Source organism: Plodia interpunctella, chromosome 17 (genome assembly GCF_027563975.2).
Source record: "Plodia interpunctella isolate USDA-ARS_2022_Savannah chromosome 17, ilPloInte3.2, whole genome shotgun sequence".
NCBI lineage: Eukaryota > Metazoa > Arthropoda > Insecta > Lepidoptera > Pyralidae > Plodia > Plodia interpunctella.
The window spans coordinates 3500811-3518933 of record NC_071310.1 but is presented as its reverse complement, the minus strand read 5'-3'; the positions used below and the strand labels follow the sequence as shown (position 1 = coordinate 3518933).

At 34.2% G+C, this 18123-nt stretch overlaps 1 protein-coding gene across 3 annotated transcripts in view; it reads left to right on the top strand.

Annotated features, from left to right (window-relative positions):
* Window positions 1-18123, top strand: part of LOC128677292 (hypoxia-inducible factor 1-alpha-like) — a 71278-nt gene that overhangs the window by 4792 nt on the left and 48363 nt on the right. The window contains exons 1-5 of one of the 3 annotated variants that reach the window (XM_053758026.2): window positions 3092-3513; window positions 10395-10582; window positions 12682-12854; window positions 15329-15499; window positions 17282-17499. In XM_053758026.2, the coding sequence (XP_053614001.1) occupies window positions 3164-3513; window positions 10395-10582; window positions 12682-12854; window positions 15329-15499; window positions 17282-17499 (1100 nt within the window). In that variant the 5' untranslated portion in view covers window positions 3092-3163. Of the gene's footprint in view, window positions 1-3091; window positions 3514-10394; window positions 10583-12681; window positions 12855-15328; window positions 15500-17281; window positions 17500-18123 lie in introns of those variants that run through there. The other 2 variants (XM_053758027.2, XM_053758028.2) reach the window with 2 other exon arrangements.

Sequence of the window (18123 nt, the reverse complement as noted above, 5' to 3'; positions counted from 1 at the left end):
GAATCCGGAAAAGTTTGGCAAACTGTTCGACGACAGTGTGGAGCCAGCATTAGATGACTATGCATTATTATAATGTGCATGACCAGATAGTGCACCCAGGATGCATAGTGCATGAGGTGCACGATAAAGCGTGTGTCAAATATGAAATATTTTTTTGTTAAAAATTTGTTTAATTACTACTTTGATGAAATTGGTAATAATAATAACTTATTATTAACATTTCGTTCCTCTAATGTTAAAAATATATCACATCATTAGCTTCTTTGTGACAGTCGACGTCATGTCCACGTGCAACATTATTTCATATATTATGTTAAGGCTAAAGTGCACAGATAACGTAGAAAGTCCTTATAAATGTCAAAAATGTTCTGTGTAAGTCTAATGTTATCATTGATTGAACACTAAAATATTATTTGAGTCAAGTGAGTTGATCTATTTATCACACAGAAATCAATTCTGTGTGATAAATAGAATAGATGGAAGACAAAAGCATGCCGATATGTAGCGCGTGTTAAAATTAGAATAAAAACACATAGACCTAATCCTTTATTTCTGTTGCATCAAAGTGAATAATATTTTTATGCACACGTTTTTATAAAGTTCTAGGTAACTTACAAAAAACCGGTCATGTGACCTGATGTGAGTTGAACTATTGTAAATTTATAGAATTCTTATAGGATTTGCTGTAATCTACAAGCAATGAATGAACTATATTTTGTATTTTTTCCAATTTTTCCTGAATTAAGCAGAAAGACAACAGCGCGCAAATTGTATAAAATTTTTCTAGAATTAATTACTAAGTAATTGTCATTAACTAATCGTCATTTTTCATAAATAACATCGAATTCACAATAATAAGAAAACTATAAAAGGTACAAAAAGGCTTCTTCAATGTTGGCTTCCGCCCCATAAATGCCTCAAAGCCTGGTCCTTTGTCCAAATGGAATTTTAAGAAAACTATATTTGAGATTCTCATAACGAGCTCTTTTATTCGATATATTACATAATAAGGTTACAAATCATTTTTTTAAATTTACTAATTTACCCCTCGGAACCATATCAGATGGAATTTGGTAAGATGTTATATTCCTCTGACTCGACAGTCCTAAAGGTTCCATTTTTTATTTTTGTATGGAACCCTAAAAAGGAATTCTGAATGCGAACCCTATTTATGTCATCAAAACATACATACTTATCTAAATCGTTTTCATCTATCCATCTGTCATAGCATCTATCATGATGTACTCTGACTCAGACAGCATTCGCGTGCATTCGCATGGATGCATGAACATTGTGCAGTTTCTATGAGAGCTTTTAATTACCGTAATGAAAAACAAACAATGTATTCCGAATCCGCCAAAGTTTGGCGAACTGTTGAGTGATATGTATAACCAGCTTATGAAAAAGTTATCGAACTGTTTTTTGTAATTAAGTACAACCTATGTCACTGTGTTTCTATGTTTGATTCTTGTCTATATACAGGGTACTGATGTTTAAGTTTACCGTTGCAAATCAATTAAGAACTCGTTTGTTTTGTTTGTAACAACTATTGCACGAAAACAAGTACATCAATTAAAATTAATACAAGTAAGATACATGTACAACGGCGGACTTATCCCATGTAGGGATCTCTTACAGTCAACCGGCTCAGAACTTTTTTCCGCATGTTCCTGTTTACGTTCGTGGCTGTGACACCGAGAAACCTTAAATTGTTGAATATTCGGCTGTAAAATAGTTGTAATGAATGCAAATCAATTCATAGTAACCTTTAATTCATCATGAACTGAATTAAGTTAAACATAAAAGGTATCCAAAATTGGCACGTGCTCGCCCAAACCGTTATCACAATCTTTGTAGTGCATTGATATTAATCTCTTGTTTCTCATGAAGTATTATTTGTCATTTAAATGTCTATATATTTACATTACTACATACTACACACTTCTATAACACTACATTCCTATTCTACAATGTCTCGACTACTGTTCTTATCTTCATAATAATCTTAAGTTATGCATGTGATAGAGGCGAAATTCTAGCCATAATGGCATCGACTTGTGCGTCATCTGTCCTGATGTTTGCGTGTTTCGCCGCCTGACTGATTATTCTTACAATATTGCAGTTTTTGAGGTTAACTATTCGTTTACTAAGCTAATTTTATGTAGTTCTTATCTCACGTACTAATGATAATTAGCACATGGTCGTTGTTGGCCCTTTGACATTTAGATAACATGTCAAAGAGAGCCTTATTAGACGGTTACAAAAATGTTTTGTGTGCGCCAGTTAGAGCGATAATGTTACTGGCTGTCGAAGCTCGAGCGTCCTTCCATGCCAAGAGTATACGTGTCTGTTTAAAAGGCATCTTCTCTGCATCATGTCATCACGATCATGCTAAATTGTCAAACCTTTTCATCCCTTGCATAAAGCAGATCCGAACATGTCATTTCACATCAATTCGTAAAGTAAAATAAGCAATCTACTAGATAAGAAAATCATTCACAACAGGCGTGCTTATTAGCCATCAATTAAAATTATATTTACGGAACTAAAACTTCTCATATTTTTAATGAAGATAAACATTGTTTGCAAGAAGATCTAGTGAATTTACAAGTATGACTAATTGACAAAATCCCAAAATAGAAAGGTGATTTTATTATATGAACAGTTTACAAATAGGTTAACTAATTTACTAGTTGCGTGATAATACAATGTTCATCACATATAGCAGATAATTTTTTTATTGCGAGACCAAATGACAAGCATCTCATTATGTGTTCTTTGTTAGAAATATTAGTTACGTATTATGTACACTGTTGATTTGGGTTGATATTCGTGCTTTCCACGTTTTAATTGTACCGGAATATTTCTCAATAGGCTATCGACATCAGTTTTCGTTTATTTGCTTTTACTGATAATTTATTCTAACAGACATACTGACTAAATCGAATGATTTAAAATTTGTGATAAAGATTCAATACTGGGATTTAAATTATAGCTGTAGAGTCGATATTACTCGTGAATATTGTTATCTAGTAATTCGTTATATCAAGTTTTTGCCACTATGCGACTTCAGCCAGAGATAACAACATCTGCTGCTATCAGTCGCCCGTCGATTACGTACCCTGATGGACTACTCCGTTGTTTTTCTTGAGCCGTCACCAAGATGCTCGTTAATGGTGATCACGGATCGTTTCAGCCGATCAATCAGTATGAAGAGAGTAGGTGGAATTCCTATCCAAGGCTAGAACCACAATGGCCAGTACAAAATGTGTGCAACCAAAGTAGGGATTATGTGGAACCACCAGCGCAGTGTTACAATTATGTGAATCAAGTGCCTCAGTTCTACCCTCAGGGTTATCAACCTCCAGTCTTCAGATACGTTCAACCTCCTCAGCCCATAATTCCTAACCTGCCTTGTCATCAAGTCCAGCAATGGAACTACAATACCATGTGCTTCGATGTGGACGGGCAACCGTGCCAGTACACGGGCATGGTCGACTTGGAAGACTTTATGTAAGTTCGACCTGTTATGTCACGTGGCCAGAAATTTATTTTGTTAATGTTGTTTTGATGTTTTTTCCTCTTAATTGTTTATTTATGATCCAAACGATTGAAGCTTTGCCCATTTACATCTACGTAATTTTAAACGAGCAAAGCAATATCGGATGCGTTATTTGAAAGAATATTGAATTATTTCTATGTAATTTTTGTTATTTCATCATTCAAAGCGGTCGTTGCGTTTGACGATGACTAAAATGAATTTGCTATAAATTAACACACTTTTGGTAAATATCTGACCCTCATTTAAATGTTATTGTCGGATCATAAATTAAATCTTTGAACGGATATTTATGTTTATAACATCCGCCTTCGTGTCTATGGATGTTAAAATACTGAGTAATTTGCGTGTGGTTCATATTGACCTCAAATACATCTGAAAATACATGCTCTTTGTTAGCTTTGGTTTATAAAAAAATTGGTACCATTGCCAATTATGTAGCTGTTTTGGTACAATATATACTGTTTTATACGTACCGTCTCTCCAGCTTCGGCCATAATAATCTTATCAACATTGACGATGTGTCTGAATAATTAATTAAGAATAACGTGCCTTATGTTGATACTGTTAAGGTTGAAAATGTAATTCGTTTTATTTTTGTGCTTGATTGATGTTTGTTAATATCGGTCGAACTTTGATTATAGGTACCTCATATTTATGAATAAAGTTTCATAATATAATTTATGTTGAAAGCCATTGAAGAAAAATGTATCTCAAAACATACCCTTACACATTTTTGTTTGCAAAATAAACATTCCCTGAGTACCTAATGCTCGTTTATTTGTCTTTTCTTTGTCTTATTTTTTATCAATGAGACATGTATGAAAGCCATAAATAAAACATGCTTTGATAACTCCTTGTCATGGATTTTTGTAATTCTGTTTAAATTTCCATGCTTCCTAAGGTCATTTAACCAACATTCTTGATAAACTAATGATTGGCACTTTTTTGCTTATACACAAATGTCTTTCAACATTTGTGCAAATGAGTTGAATGACATAACCTAATGGTCACGAGGTTCACGAAATTTTAATAACCATTAAGAAACATAAGCTTGGTTTTAGTTTCATGGAAAAATGCCAAACATTTTCATTTATATCAGCTGATCCAAGCACGTGCTTACTCACTGAAGACACATTGAAGTGGGTGGAGTTGATGTTGCGATATGTTTGGATTCAGATGTTTTCTCTGTTTGCCGTTTTCCTTCAGCCTTGTTATTCTATTAACCGTTTCGATAGTACCATTATTTGTTTTCGTTAAATGCCTGCCTCCACTGCTACTCGATTTATTATATTGTTTCTCTGTTCTATTTTGACCTCAGCAACAATTTTGCTCAAATAGCAAGTATAAGCAATATATTTTCCGTCATTTTATTAACGTAATAAGAGGAGGCTTCCCCTACACTTCAAAATTTAATACCAAATTAATATTGATCTAGCAATCATATCTTGACCTGCTTGTTATTAGTTGATAACCTGATGCGACGAACCTACGCCGGACTTTGCAGTCCGTGGCTAAAATAAAGTATAGATAGATAAACGATTCTGTTAAATGAGACCCAAAGTCACGCACCATTCAAGACGTAAGACGTACGTGAATCCATAACTCCATTATCTTCGTCAAGTGGAGTAACTGCTTATTAATAGCTAAATAATTGATTCTGACTACAATAACTAATTGAGGAAAACTGCATCCATACCGGATGCAAATATTTATTTTTTTTTTAATTTCATTGCACTGTAGTTGCATTCAAGTACTTTAAAAATTTGCACTGATAATATTTGTTATTATTACTTATCTATATATACAAATAAAATTTAAATATAACGCAAGTTTTGTAAACTTTCTGAGGATGACAATAACAAAACGTGTAAGACAAGATAGGTACGTTCTGGAACAAAATAATATTAACGGTGTCTGCGGAAAAAAAAGATCAAACTATAAAGATGAAAAATTGGAGGCAATCAAAAGATGTACATTTAATTGGATCCGGGGCGTTGCTCGTCATGCAGGACACAATCTACGTCACTACTCAATTGGCAGACGGGGTCGCGAATATTTTTGCAATCACAGCCAATTGTCCTCACTACGTAGGCCCTGGCAACATGTTGGTTGGTGTGTCTAACGATGTGTATGCTGCACTTGGTGTTAACAGAACAAATCAATTAAGTGACAGTCAACGGTCTATCGTAAATAGATCGTGGAAATGTTAGAAGAAATAGGTAATGTAAATTATGTCGGCAGTCCTTTTGTATTTTTAATTCCCTAAATCTTTCATATAAAGTGTACTTACTTGGTTTTGTAAATAATTAAATAGCTTTAATTGTAATTAATTATGTAGTAGTAACAGCCAGACAGAAATCGTTGTTTATTAACTCAACCCTTGATGTGGCGTGGCCTGATTTTGATGAAAATTAATGTCGCCTTGATATAAGATGAACTACATCTAACATATAGACAAAGCGGACTGTGAACGAGACACAAAGTGTTAAAATGGGGGTTGAAGATTTGGACAGTGAAATGATATTTGAGGATATATCCAATAAAACCAAGGATGCACTATCTATCTAAGCAATGTGTATAAATAAAGATACGACACGTAACAAACAAACAAATGGTGGTATCCTCGTCTCTCAACCAGAGCTTAATATAACCCCGGCTCTAAACGTTGTTCAATCGTCGACAATGGCCTAGTTACGTTGCTGCTGTTTTTGATACTATGAATTTATTAGGCCAACTGATGTCCCTTTATTTTGGTGTACAGTTACTTTACTATAACGCTTTAATCAGAAATTGTTTAGCGTTCATTTTATCGTAACAAAATCGTCTTTATTAACATGAAATTATCCTATATATTTAAGTTAATGAAACATGATGACTTGAAGTATCAAATTTAGGCGATACAATTTCAAATCCTGATCGCTAGCTTTATTGGATTTTACATCTCTCATGTTCGGTAAGTAGGTCCTTAGCACTCTAGGGTAATAATGTAGCTAGAAAAGCCCTAGGGCGGTAAGTAATTTAAAAAAAACCACTTCACTCTTTCAAAAAGTTCTCGTACATCTAACCATCATACTGGATATAGATTCTGCCATGCATTCAGCCCAATGACCAAAGAGGTCGCTTTGCTATTCAGCCTTGTGTTCGTATAAATATAATAGTTATCAATTTTAAATACGTATCAAACGGTAAAGCTCAATTTCGTTCTTGAAAAAAAAATTAAAAAGTTCTTTACTTGGTTATTTTTAATGAAAAAAGGCGGGAATAGAAAACTTTTACTTTAAATTGATGCCTTACAGCCCTTGGCTACTAATCTACTATTATTGCTTGGTATTAAGATTTCGAAGTGCACAATTTACCTGAAAACATTGAAGTTGCAAGTGAAGTAACAAAGTCCATGTTACTAGATTGTTCAAAATGCAAAAAAAAAACCTTAAGTATTTTAGTGAAAAATCCATTCGTCGAAGAGGTTTGTTTTTTTTTAATTTTGTTCATAATATCTTTGATTTTAAATTCATGTTGAAATCCATTGATTGTGTTTCTACATAAATTGTGGTTGTACTCAAATGGCACTTGATTTTAAGAATCAATGTTCACAAATTGTATTACTAGGCCTCACTACTAACACTATTGTTTATTTTCTTACTAAGTAACATAAAGTGAAAGCCAATATTGCCAATATTACATCACCAAAGTTTTATCGAGGAAGATGGCGGAAGCTTCGGCTGCACGATGTCGCAGTCATTTCATGTTTTTCTGAACTTGTTTTTGGAAACCGAGTTGAAACATCAGGTCAGGCAATCATTTAAAATCATGGGACTTTGTAACTCTAAGGACTTTTCGTTTATAAAATAAATTAAAATTTACCACTGCGCTAAATTTATGTTGCCTATTGATTAAACTTACTTCATGATAGTTTTGTTGCGAGTAAGCATGTGCGTTGCTATTATTTTTTATTGTACTGCAACTTACGAGTTCTTAAAATTCTTCTATTCGTACACTCTTAATTTTGTTTTTATTATTTTTGCTTAATAATACAATGTATTTAGTACGTAATAAAGCAACTTTTTAATTTTAGTAAGAAAATTTACATGATTTAAATAGTATTGCGCTTGTGTACCACATCTTCCTTAAATTCAGGTCTTTAAAATTTACTTGAGAACTAAATTACAGTAGGTATTAATTATTTATTAATCCTAAATTGTTTGTGGTGCTGTTTTGTATCAATAAAACGTCCACTGCTGGGCATAGCATATAATAGAGGACTTGTTTGCATAAATTAAAACATATGGAAAATAATAAAAATGCTTTTAATACAAATATAAAATTAGTAGAATTGACACACATTGCTTTCGTGCATCCATTAATGTTTTCCTCAATCTGTTGCAGTCATTCATATACCCCTCTTTGTCATGCCCAAACTTGTTTGTCAGTTATCAGTAATTTTACTCTTACAATTTGGTTAATATTTGTTTCTATTATTAAGAATTATGATTAGGTACATGTTAAATCATAATTAATTTGAAAGCAGTCTCGCTTCTGGTATTTCTTTCTCTTGAAATATTTGCTTGTATTATATGTCTTTATTTTTCTCGTATCTTTTTCTATGGAATTAATATTTGTTTTTATTCATACTTAAAATGTATTTTCATTTCGTGAAATCCTTGCTAATCTAATATGAATCTAATAATACCTTATACTTATGCCTATTGCTTATCTATAAGAATAAATAGCCGTTAATGATAGATTGTGGCGACACTCGATTTATATAATACAATGTAATAAGCAAATGGCCAGTACTGGCCTTTTTTCAAGTCGTCCAATTTCAATCCTACCTATATTATGTCTCTTCATAGTCGTTTTCTTCATGGCTGAGGGTCTTGGTAATTACGTGGAATAACACACATAACGATTTTATTGGCTTCTACATTTCACACACAAGTTGATAATCAACCAGAGTGCAGCGATGTTTTCCTTCAACGGAAGCAAGTGGTGGTCGATGAATGAGTCATGTTGGTATACAAACTCATGCGGGACGAGAAGGATTCGAACCTAAGCCTTTCGTTTAACAAGCGGGCATCTTAACCATTACAGCACCACCACTTCCTATATTATGTTCGTACAGTCAAATCTAATTTTCACCCTACACCACTTAAGGTAATATTTAGACTGAATAAGTTTGACGTCAATAAGTGATCTATATCACCCTAAATTGAATAAATAATTTTGAATTTAAATTTGAAACCGGACATTTTAGATAGAGCGTTTGTCAACTTGTCTCTGCCTGTGCGATTATTTCGCTATTATCAAACTCGTCACGTCGTGAGGTCCAGTGTGCGTCAATACAATTCACCTAATGGCTTCTACCACATCCTCTGTCTCATTCATCACATCATTGTATCCACTGCTACTTAAATACACTTGTTCCTCATTGTTACTTGCATAGATATTGTTATCTATATTAATATTTAGTAACCAAAATCTTATCGTATTACCTACAGACATTTTAGGTTTATTATTATTGTAATTAGGCTATTTTTGGGAGCTTAATGTAATGTAAACAGTAATAATTAATTATACGTTTTGTCTGTTATCCGAAAGAAATTTTCCAAAAAGTCGGGAGCATTACCCTATTGTCGATGGGTTTCAGAAGACACTGAAAAAATACTGGCCGTAAAACCTATCTCTATAGACTTGTGATTACGTTCTATTACTAGAAATTATAGATATTAATACAATTATACATATGTGTATTTAATTATTACATTTTATATAACCGAATGGCGCCACAGAGGTGGCTCCAACAGCCTCGTTAAGAACCCGCCAAACAACTTATAAGAACTGCTTCCAAAATGCGTTTATGACGCATTTTTTAAATGCCCTATTTGGAACAAATGATAATATTACTGTCGTTCTTAATGACAAATTAATGAAATGACATACTAATTTCTAATACTCTGTGTATACGGTGAATACGAATGGACGCGTTTTGTGTTATACATTTGTTATTATAATATTGAAATTAGGAAAAGTATCTGTAAAATATAAGAAAGTTATAATATTTCAAAATGTGTATACCGGGATCGCCGCAATTACCAGAGGAGAAGCGTAAACTATCGTCTATATCGAAAAGGTATTCTTCTTCTCATCTAGGGTGATATTGCTTATACTGGTGTTAGATTTTATTAAACTAAAGGCTTCTGGAATTATATCTAGTTTATCTTTCTCCATGTCTTTTTCCACCGAAAACATGTGGTAGTCAACAAAAAGTAGATTACATGGATCAAGTTGGTATACGAGTACATCTTCTGTTACACGAGATTCTGGATTAGACCCTGAGACCTTTTTTCGATTACCGTCTCGAAAAGTTTAATCCGGTTTGTCCAAACATACAGTCTAAACGGATCATCAATCTCTCTAAATCATTATCTTGATGTTAATTTTAATAGGGTTATTAATATTGTATCTCATTTATTACTATTTGTTACCTGCATTGTTATCGTCTATTTTTTGTTATCTTTCCCCTTCATACCGTTAATGACTTTGGAAACCTGCGCTTTTGGAGTGAACCAGCGGAGTTAGTTATAAAGATTTGGATTGGGTATGTTATGTACGTAGGTACATTTACTTACTCCAAAAATTGATCTTATTTGGACCTCATTTGTTAATGACCTTATATAAATTTGAACGACATATTATCCAGATTCTTCTTCCTGCCCCTTACCAAATTGTTACCTTCAATTACCATTTTTAATCGGGTCGGAGAATAATGTTTAAATTCCTACGTACTAAGATGTCATCTTAAAACTTAATTAGAAAAAAATATCCTGTACAGGAACAACGAGAAAAGGAAGGAGAAATCCCGCGTTGCAGCAAGATGTCGACGCACGAAAGAGATGCAAATATTCACAGAGCTGACAGCGGCTCTCCCCGCAAAAAAGGAGGAGGTCGAACAGCTGGACAAGGCCTCCGTGATGCGTCTGGCGATATCTTATCTCCGTGTGCGCGACGTCGTCTCTATGCGTAAGTAATCAATGTTACTTATCATTGTCTTGGTCCTTGGTATCTGTCAATAAGGATGCCTGATTGGTTCTAGAGGTAGACTTCGGATGGAATTATAAATATTTAACTTAGCCCTTACGTCTACTATCACTACAGCGATCTATTGGATATCAAAATTTATGTAACACTAGCTGCGCCCCTCGACTTCGCTCTCGTGGGAATTTCGGGATAAAAAGTACCCTATTTGTTATTTCAGGTTATATTCTACCCTTGTACCAAATTTCATAACAATTCGATCAGTAAATTTTGCGTGAAACAGACACAAACACACACATACATCTGCACAAAGTTTCGCATTTATAAATATTAGTAGGATAGAAATAGTCTCTTAGATAAGATTCTAGGAATTGTTCTACTCGTATGTGTGTGCTTGGGACTAGCGTATTGAATTTACCTGGCATTCCTGCTTTGGAAATGTAGTCTCACGTGGTTATTCATTGGGCAATATATTATTAATATATATATTTAGATAAAAATTCTAGGTTTTCTTTTGTTTTTGTCACATCACTGTTGTGAGTTAACCAACACAGGTTACATTGTTATTTCTTTGACTGTATTTTATGGTTCTTAGGTTATTGATAGGGTTCCTACATTGTATATAAACAGATTACAGGATTTAACCACGATTAACGAATGGTATCTCTGTGATAACTCTTATATTTAGCGATAATGTGGCAACGACATAGGATAGGGATTAGATTAGTCTGGGTGACCTTATCCTGCCTTTGATCAAGCCAAGCCTTTAGATCACTTCACCTTTTATGCCGGATTTACATTATCGCGATAAAGTTCGCCGAACTCTGGCGGATTGGGTATACATCGCTGGTTTTTCATTGCGGTAAATAAAAGCTCAAATATAAACTACACAATGTTCAAAGTTCATTCATTCGGTAATAGTACGCCAGTACTCTTTATAATACTGTGGTAATAGTGTGTAGATATTATGTGTGAGCTGAGTGCGTAGTGCGAGATTACAACTAGATATAAACTGCCGGAACTCTTTGCATTGAGACGCCGCGCAGACGACCAATCCTATTGCGTAGTTGTCGTCACGATACCATAATGTGATTGGTTGACTGCATCGCACTGCTAAAAAGTTTTGACGATCGAAGCTTAATAAACAGATTATCAAATCGAATATGGAAATACTCCGTATACATTCTGTAACCTAAATACTTCTATGAAACTTACTAATTATCTACATTATTTTGTGTGTCCTTTTGGTATTAGTAACCATGGACCTAAGTGTGCAAGGTCAATTGACGTCGCAATCCATTCGATAAACGAGCAATGACAGATATTGGCTGTCAAGCAAAAGGAGTGCTTTACGACTACATCAGATAAATTATAGTCTAGGCAATAAATAAAGATAAAGTTTTCTAATCTGGATGTACCTATTTTGGTTTCACTAAGTTCTTTTAGGTAAAAAAAACCTTCTAGGAAACTCCGATTTCGTTAATGGTAGAAGGGAAACTACAACATAAAGACGTCATGACGCTCCTACTACTCCGTTGCGAGGCTAATCATGTAACTAATTTATTTTTATTTCAAATCATCCAAAAATGCAGCTAATGGTAAAAATCTATGACTATATATTGGCTCAGTATAAGAAAGAGTACTATTATTTTCATGGCACAGTATAGTATATGAGTAATATTGGCAAAATCGGCACGCGCCAACGAATTGGTGTTCTGCTTAGAAAAACCGCAGGCTCGTTGCCTACGTCACCACGGCCCGACATTACGTCAGGATTAATTGAATATATACTTTAATTATATAAACCTATATTCTTGTCGTTTTATGAAAAAATTTCAATGCTTTTCAAATAGCTCACAAAAAGAAATAGTCTAAAACGGTCCACATCAGATACAGTTCCTTGTCCCTTACACTGTAAGATGTAAAGTATTGTATACTAAGTACAATATTGATTGTAGAGGCTGCAGGGTAAAAACAGCCAAGAGGCATAAGACCCAAAAGCAATGTATGTATGCATACATCGAATTTAAAACTCGAAATAATGACCCGAAATATTAATAAAAAAAATAAAATCTAATTTCCAGTGCCGGGTGATACAACAGAGCAGTCAAAACTACAGAGCCCCAAGGGTTTAGAAGAAGTATCGTCTGAACTGTCCTATATGAAGGCCCTTGATGGGTTCGTGCTGGTGTTGTCACAGCAGGGGGACATTGTCTACTGCAGCGAAAACATTGCTGACCATCTCGGTGTTTCTCAGGTAAATAATACTTTAAATTCCTTCTCCTTTGCTTGGCGTCATTTATTTCACCTTGTCTTGCAGATAAAGTATACAAAGTTAAAATTAATACTACTTTTATTATTATTTTATTTGTCAGTCTGGCTCAGAACAAGATATTGATCTTATCCTAATCCTAAGTCTGTTACCTTGTCACTGTTCAATAGTCATTGGTACAGTCAACAACATCAGCAAAAATTGTATTTAAATTTTACTTTGTAACTGAATGGTATTTTTCGTATGAACATTTACTCGTAATATATAGAGCGTATGTAGTGATGCATCCGAGTACAAAAAGATCCCCCTTTTATCAATAGTCGTACCGGAATAGTGAGACTTTCGTAGCCTCAAGTAAACTGTCAAATATTTTTATATAAATTAATGACTGTGCGCCGAAAAAAGTAGGACTTTGGTCAGGTTCCGATGGGGTCCTGAAATTGGGAGCTCTGTGCACGGCACATCACGCCCTCCGGTAGGCATCGAACATATGTCTTAACCAGTTGTTCTCAAAGTGGGCTGGTGTCAGGGCGTTCTGTTGGCACACTTTTCCGTATCCGCCTAGCAATAAATCGATAAATCTGTAACATATATCCGATAATGAAATAGATGAAAACGTCAGATTTTGATGATTGTTCCATTACATTTTGAGATAGCGTAAGCGTATTTCGTGCTGGAAAAAAACTAGTAATTTTGTTTGTATTATGATTTTGCAATAGATAAGTCGTTTGAAATATTTAGATTGTATTTGCACTTACTAGATGTATTTTATCCTCCTTATTTCTAACTGTGTAGAGAAGAGCCTAATAATTATAACTAATAATATATATATTAAATTACTTTTGTAATATTCGATATCGAATATGTATGTAATATGCTTTAATTGTAATCTATATCTATCTGTACATACATTTAATAAAACTATAAGTAGGCTATGTCTGTACATAGAAGATAATTATGGGAGGATTTACATGACTGTCTTTCTGTCTGTATGTTGGTTTGCGCATCAAAAAATACTGGATGGAATTTGATGTGGTTTTTACTTAAAATCTGGCATAGGTTTCATCACGATTCGTTAAAAAATAACAAACATGTCAGTCGCTCTTAAACATAACGTTAAATTAATTAATATTAAATCAGGTTACATTATTCAATTAAATCCATTATGCATTATTTTACATAAAATTTAATTATATCAAATACAGTTATTTACATTATGTCAATATACCTATATAACTAATGCCTCTCGGCTTTAAATTTATTCAATACATAATGCCTAATCAAATTTAAAGGTAATATTTTTAATATAAACAAAAAAATACTAATAGGCGGTTTTTGTGACTATTTTGGTTTGTAAGTATTGCATTTTTTATTTACTACATAGGCAAGCGTCTATCTGTTCTGAAACTGTTTAAGTTTGTTCTTGGTAGGTACTACAAATTTATTTACATTGGAAAAAAAATGTGTATTCTAGGCCATTGATCTTCAGGTCAAGTATTATTGTCAGTTAAAATTAAAATAGACGTTTTATAAAATGGTTGGAATCGGCAGTAAAACAAAGAATTTGCTATAAAATCAGTTAGCTGTATTCTCATGTGCTCCGACGCTCTGCGGCTGTGGAAGAAACCGGGAAGATAAGAGAGAGAGAGAGACAATTTTTTTCTCATTTGAGGTTAAAATTTTGACATGTCTGTGTTTAGCTAATTTATTATACTTATTCGTATCACATTTTAAGTCACAGACCTGTAATCAATTACTGGATTAGTAATTATCTGAGATAACATAAAAATATTCAATTGTATTTTCATGGACATGTTAGAAACCATACAACTTTATCTCGATTAAATTCTGTGTTAGTAATTAATTATTCACTGGACTAAAATGTCTTAATATCAGATCTTCTAAATTTTGTATTTCGACTGTAACCATGTCCAGGTACAGTCGCACACCATGTTACCTAAATCTATTGCAAATTCGCCGCTATCACTGCGGCATAAAGCACGGTAAATTTATATGCACTCGACTATACCTACATGGATAATACATAATATCAAAATAAATACATGATTTGTCGTTAAACAAACATAACTATCGCCATCGCATATCACAAAACAAAGAGTGCCATGATGCCACACTAATGCTATCATAAATCAACATAGACGAAGCTAACCTGCCATCTAAGCTCGTAACGACCACTTATGATACGGTGCACATAGCCGTCCACGTGGTACGCATGCTCGATCAGCGCCAGCACATCTAGGTCAACCCATTTACAATCTGTTTGACACGTAATTCGTTGACTATAAAGTTTACAATGGGCCGCACGCGCTGCATGTACATTTTGTAACACGCGCCAATATCGTCACACGCAGTTAATTGATGGAAGAAACCAATTCGAAATTTGAAAGAATTTTTTACTCATTCATTTTATTCTATTTATTTTTTGCTTTTTTTTTCAGATGGAGATTATGGGCCAGAGCGTGTTCGAATTTAGCCACCCATGTGATCATGACGAGATTAGAGAGGCACTGCGTTCAAATGGCGGAGGTCGACGGGACTTGCTCCTTCGCCTCAAATGCACCCTCACTAGCAAAGGAAGGAATGTCCATTTAAAATCTGCCTCGTACAAGGTTAGACTAATCTGAATTATATTGACCTGTATGACATAGTTTGGACGGAAAATTAATACAAGATAAGGTTAACCAAATTGTCTGCTTCGAGAATGTTCGAAGGGCCTTCATTGGATCATTAGTTGCATCGCGTGCCATGACGTATATTGAATATTAATGGAAATAAAGTGATGCATTAGTACATAAAGTTTGAAGTTAAATAAAGGCAACCGAAAGTTTTTTCTGATAAGAATAGATTAATTTTTATTCACTGTTTTGTTTGAAGTTAAATAAAGGCAACCGAAAGATTTTTTCTGATAAGAATAGATTAATTTTTGTTCACTGCTTATGATTAGACTTGTCACTAGTCAATATGTCATTACTTCGGTACTTAAAAGTCACGAAAGATGCCTTTAGGCGACTTGAGTTAAGACTGACACAAATGTTAGCACAGACCAGACTGGCTGACAGTAACTTTTCTTGATTTGATTCACGTGCTACAAAACTAGTCCTGCGGAAAACTCACCACTATGGTTCCTGACAATAACAACGTGGCCGATCTGTTATTGAATACATTGTCACCTAATAGTAAGCCTTACTCCTCTGGCTTAGTTACTCCAAAGCCTCGAAAACGAAAGAGCCTCATAGTCTTCTATTCTGATTCGCCAGTTGACAGCTCCCAATTAACGCAGATAGGGCTCCACTGTGACGCTCCAGCAGCTCCAGGGGCAGCCGACTAAGCTGAGAACTGACACTTTTCCGCGATAGGCAGATTGGACTCCACAATCCTCCTTCATTCTCTCTAGATGACTATGCCAAAGCAGCCGCTGTGACACTCAATACTTATTTATTCATAATATTTTTACACGACATACATATATAATTGCTCTAAAATAAAGGAACGTAATTAATATTACATTATATAATTAATATTGCAATACTAAATGTCAGAATAAAAATACGAATGTATTTAAATTTTAATTTGAGTTCATGAATTCTTCGATGTTCCTTTATCACGCCTAGAATATTCTGCTCATCATTATCATTACATAATATAAAACGAAGTCACTTACGCTGTTTGCCTGTCCCTGTGTATACTTAGATCTTTCTTTTTATATAACATGCATAATATTGCACTCTTTCGAAGCCGGGGCGAGTCGCTAGGTACAAATAAATTAATGAACACGTCTTGAGTCATATTGATTGGTACCAAGTAAACAAGAGAGGATAGTTAGCTATTTTAAAATTTCTAAGACACGAAATGTGTAAATTCTCTAAATCTGGGTTTGTCCGGCCCAGCTTTACGTCAAATTCGTGAAATACTGCGCGTGACTAATTCGAGGTAAAAATGTATCAATATGTATAATGGTAATTGGTTTTGGAATCTAGGGCCAACCAACCAATTTAGTTTTAATGTACACAACTTTTATGACAATTTTACTATACTGGAGATTTAGATAAGAAAAAATTAAAACACTAAAAATATCCATGTATGTATTAGTCAACACCAGTTGACCTCTATACCCAGCAGTGTGGTGGGTAATGTAGGCTGACTTACTTACAAGTTGATTTTTACTCAGTTTACACAGCTAAAATAGATCGTAGACCCAAGTATTTTATAAAATTCAACTTATACATCTCTCTATTCTAGAAAAATAGTATCTTTAAAGATTTCTTTTGACAGACAGACAACAAAGTGACTTTGCAAGGGTTCTGATTTGAGACACAGAATCTTAAAAATGATATTAGTTTGACTTCATCTGCCAAACTCAGAAAACTTCACACTTCCTATTTTATTTTCAGGTGGTCCATATAACTGGCCACATGTTGACGGCTGAGGACAAAAAGGAAAGCATAGATAAAGAAGAAAAGAATGCCGAATTGAAATCGCTGAAGAGCGGCTCCCTCATAGCCGTTGGGCGCCCCATACCACACCCGTCCAATATCGAGATACCTCTGGACAATAAGACATTCTTATCTAAGCATAGCCTGGATATGAAGATAACTTACACTGATGAAGCGTAAGTATTTTTTAGGAAATGTTAGGATTAGAGCCCTTTTTATCCATAAAAAAGTTAAAGTATACTCGAAGCTAGATTATATTTGTCTGTTTCTGCCAATTTTAAATATTTCAATGTGCGATAGTGACAAACATGCTTTAACTTTTTAATGAATAACAGGGCTACTACTACGTGAAGAAAATATTACCTCTGGTGAGTGACCTTGAGGTAAATAACAGGAAGAAAAAAATTACCTTGGTACAAATTGGTGAATTAAGTCGGCTTTTACCAAGTACCAAGTATCAAAAAACACATGAGTAATGGCGGCTATACATTATCAGACTACTAAAACAGATGCCAAATGCTCAGATACAATACTAATAGTTTTATGCTATGTTAATCTTCATTCACTCACTTCTGCATCTGTCTGTGTTCGGCGATACTGTGAAGCAGGCATACACCAACAAAGCAATTATTTTCATATATTTGTTACCTGTTGGCAAAAGTACGCGAGATTATCAAAAGATGGCGTTATTCTGAGTACTGACTATAATATTACCTGACCGAATTGAGAAGCAACTTCCCAAGCATGCGCCAATAACGAACTCGTTTCACGTAAATCGGTCGCGTTATATCAACAAAAAT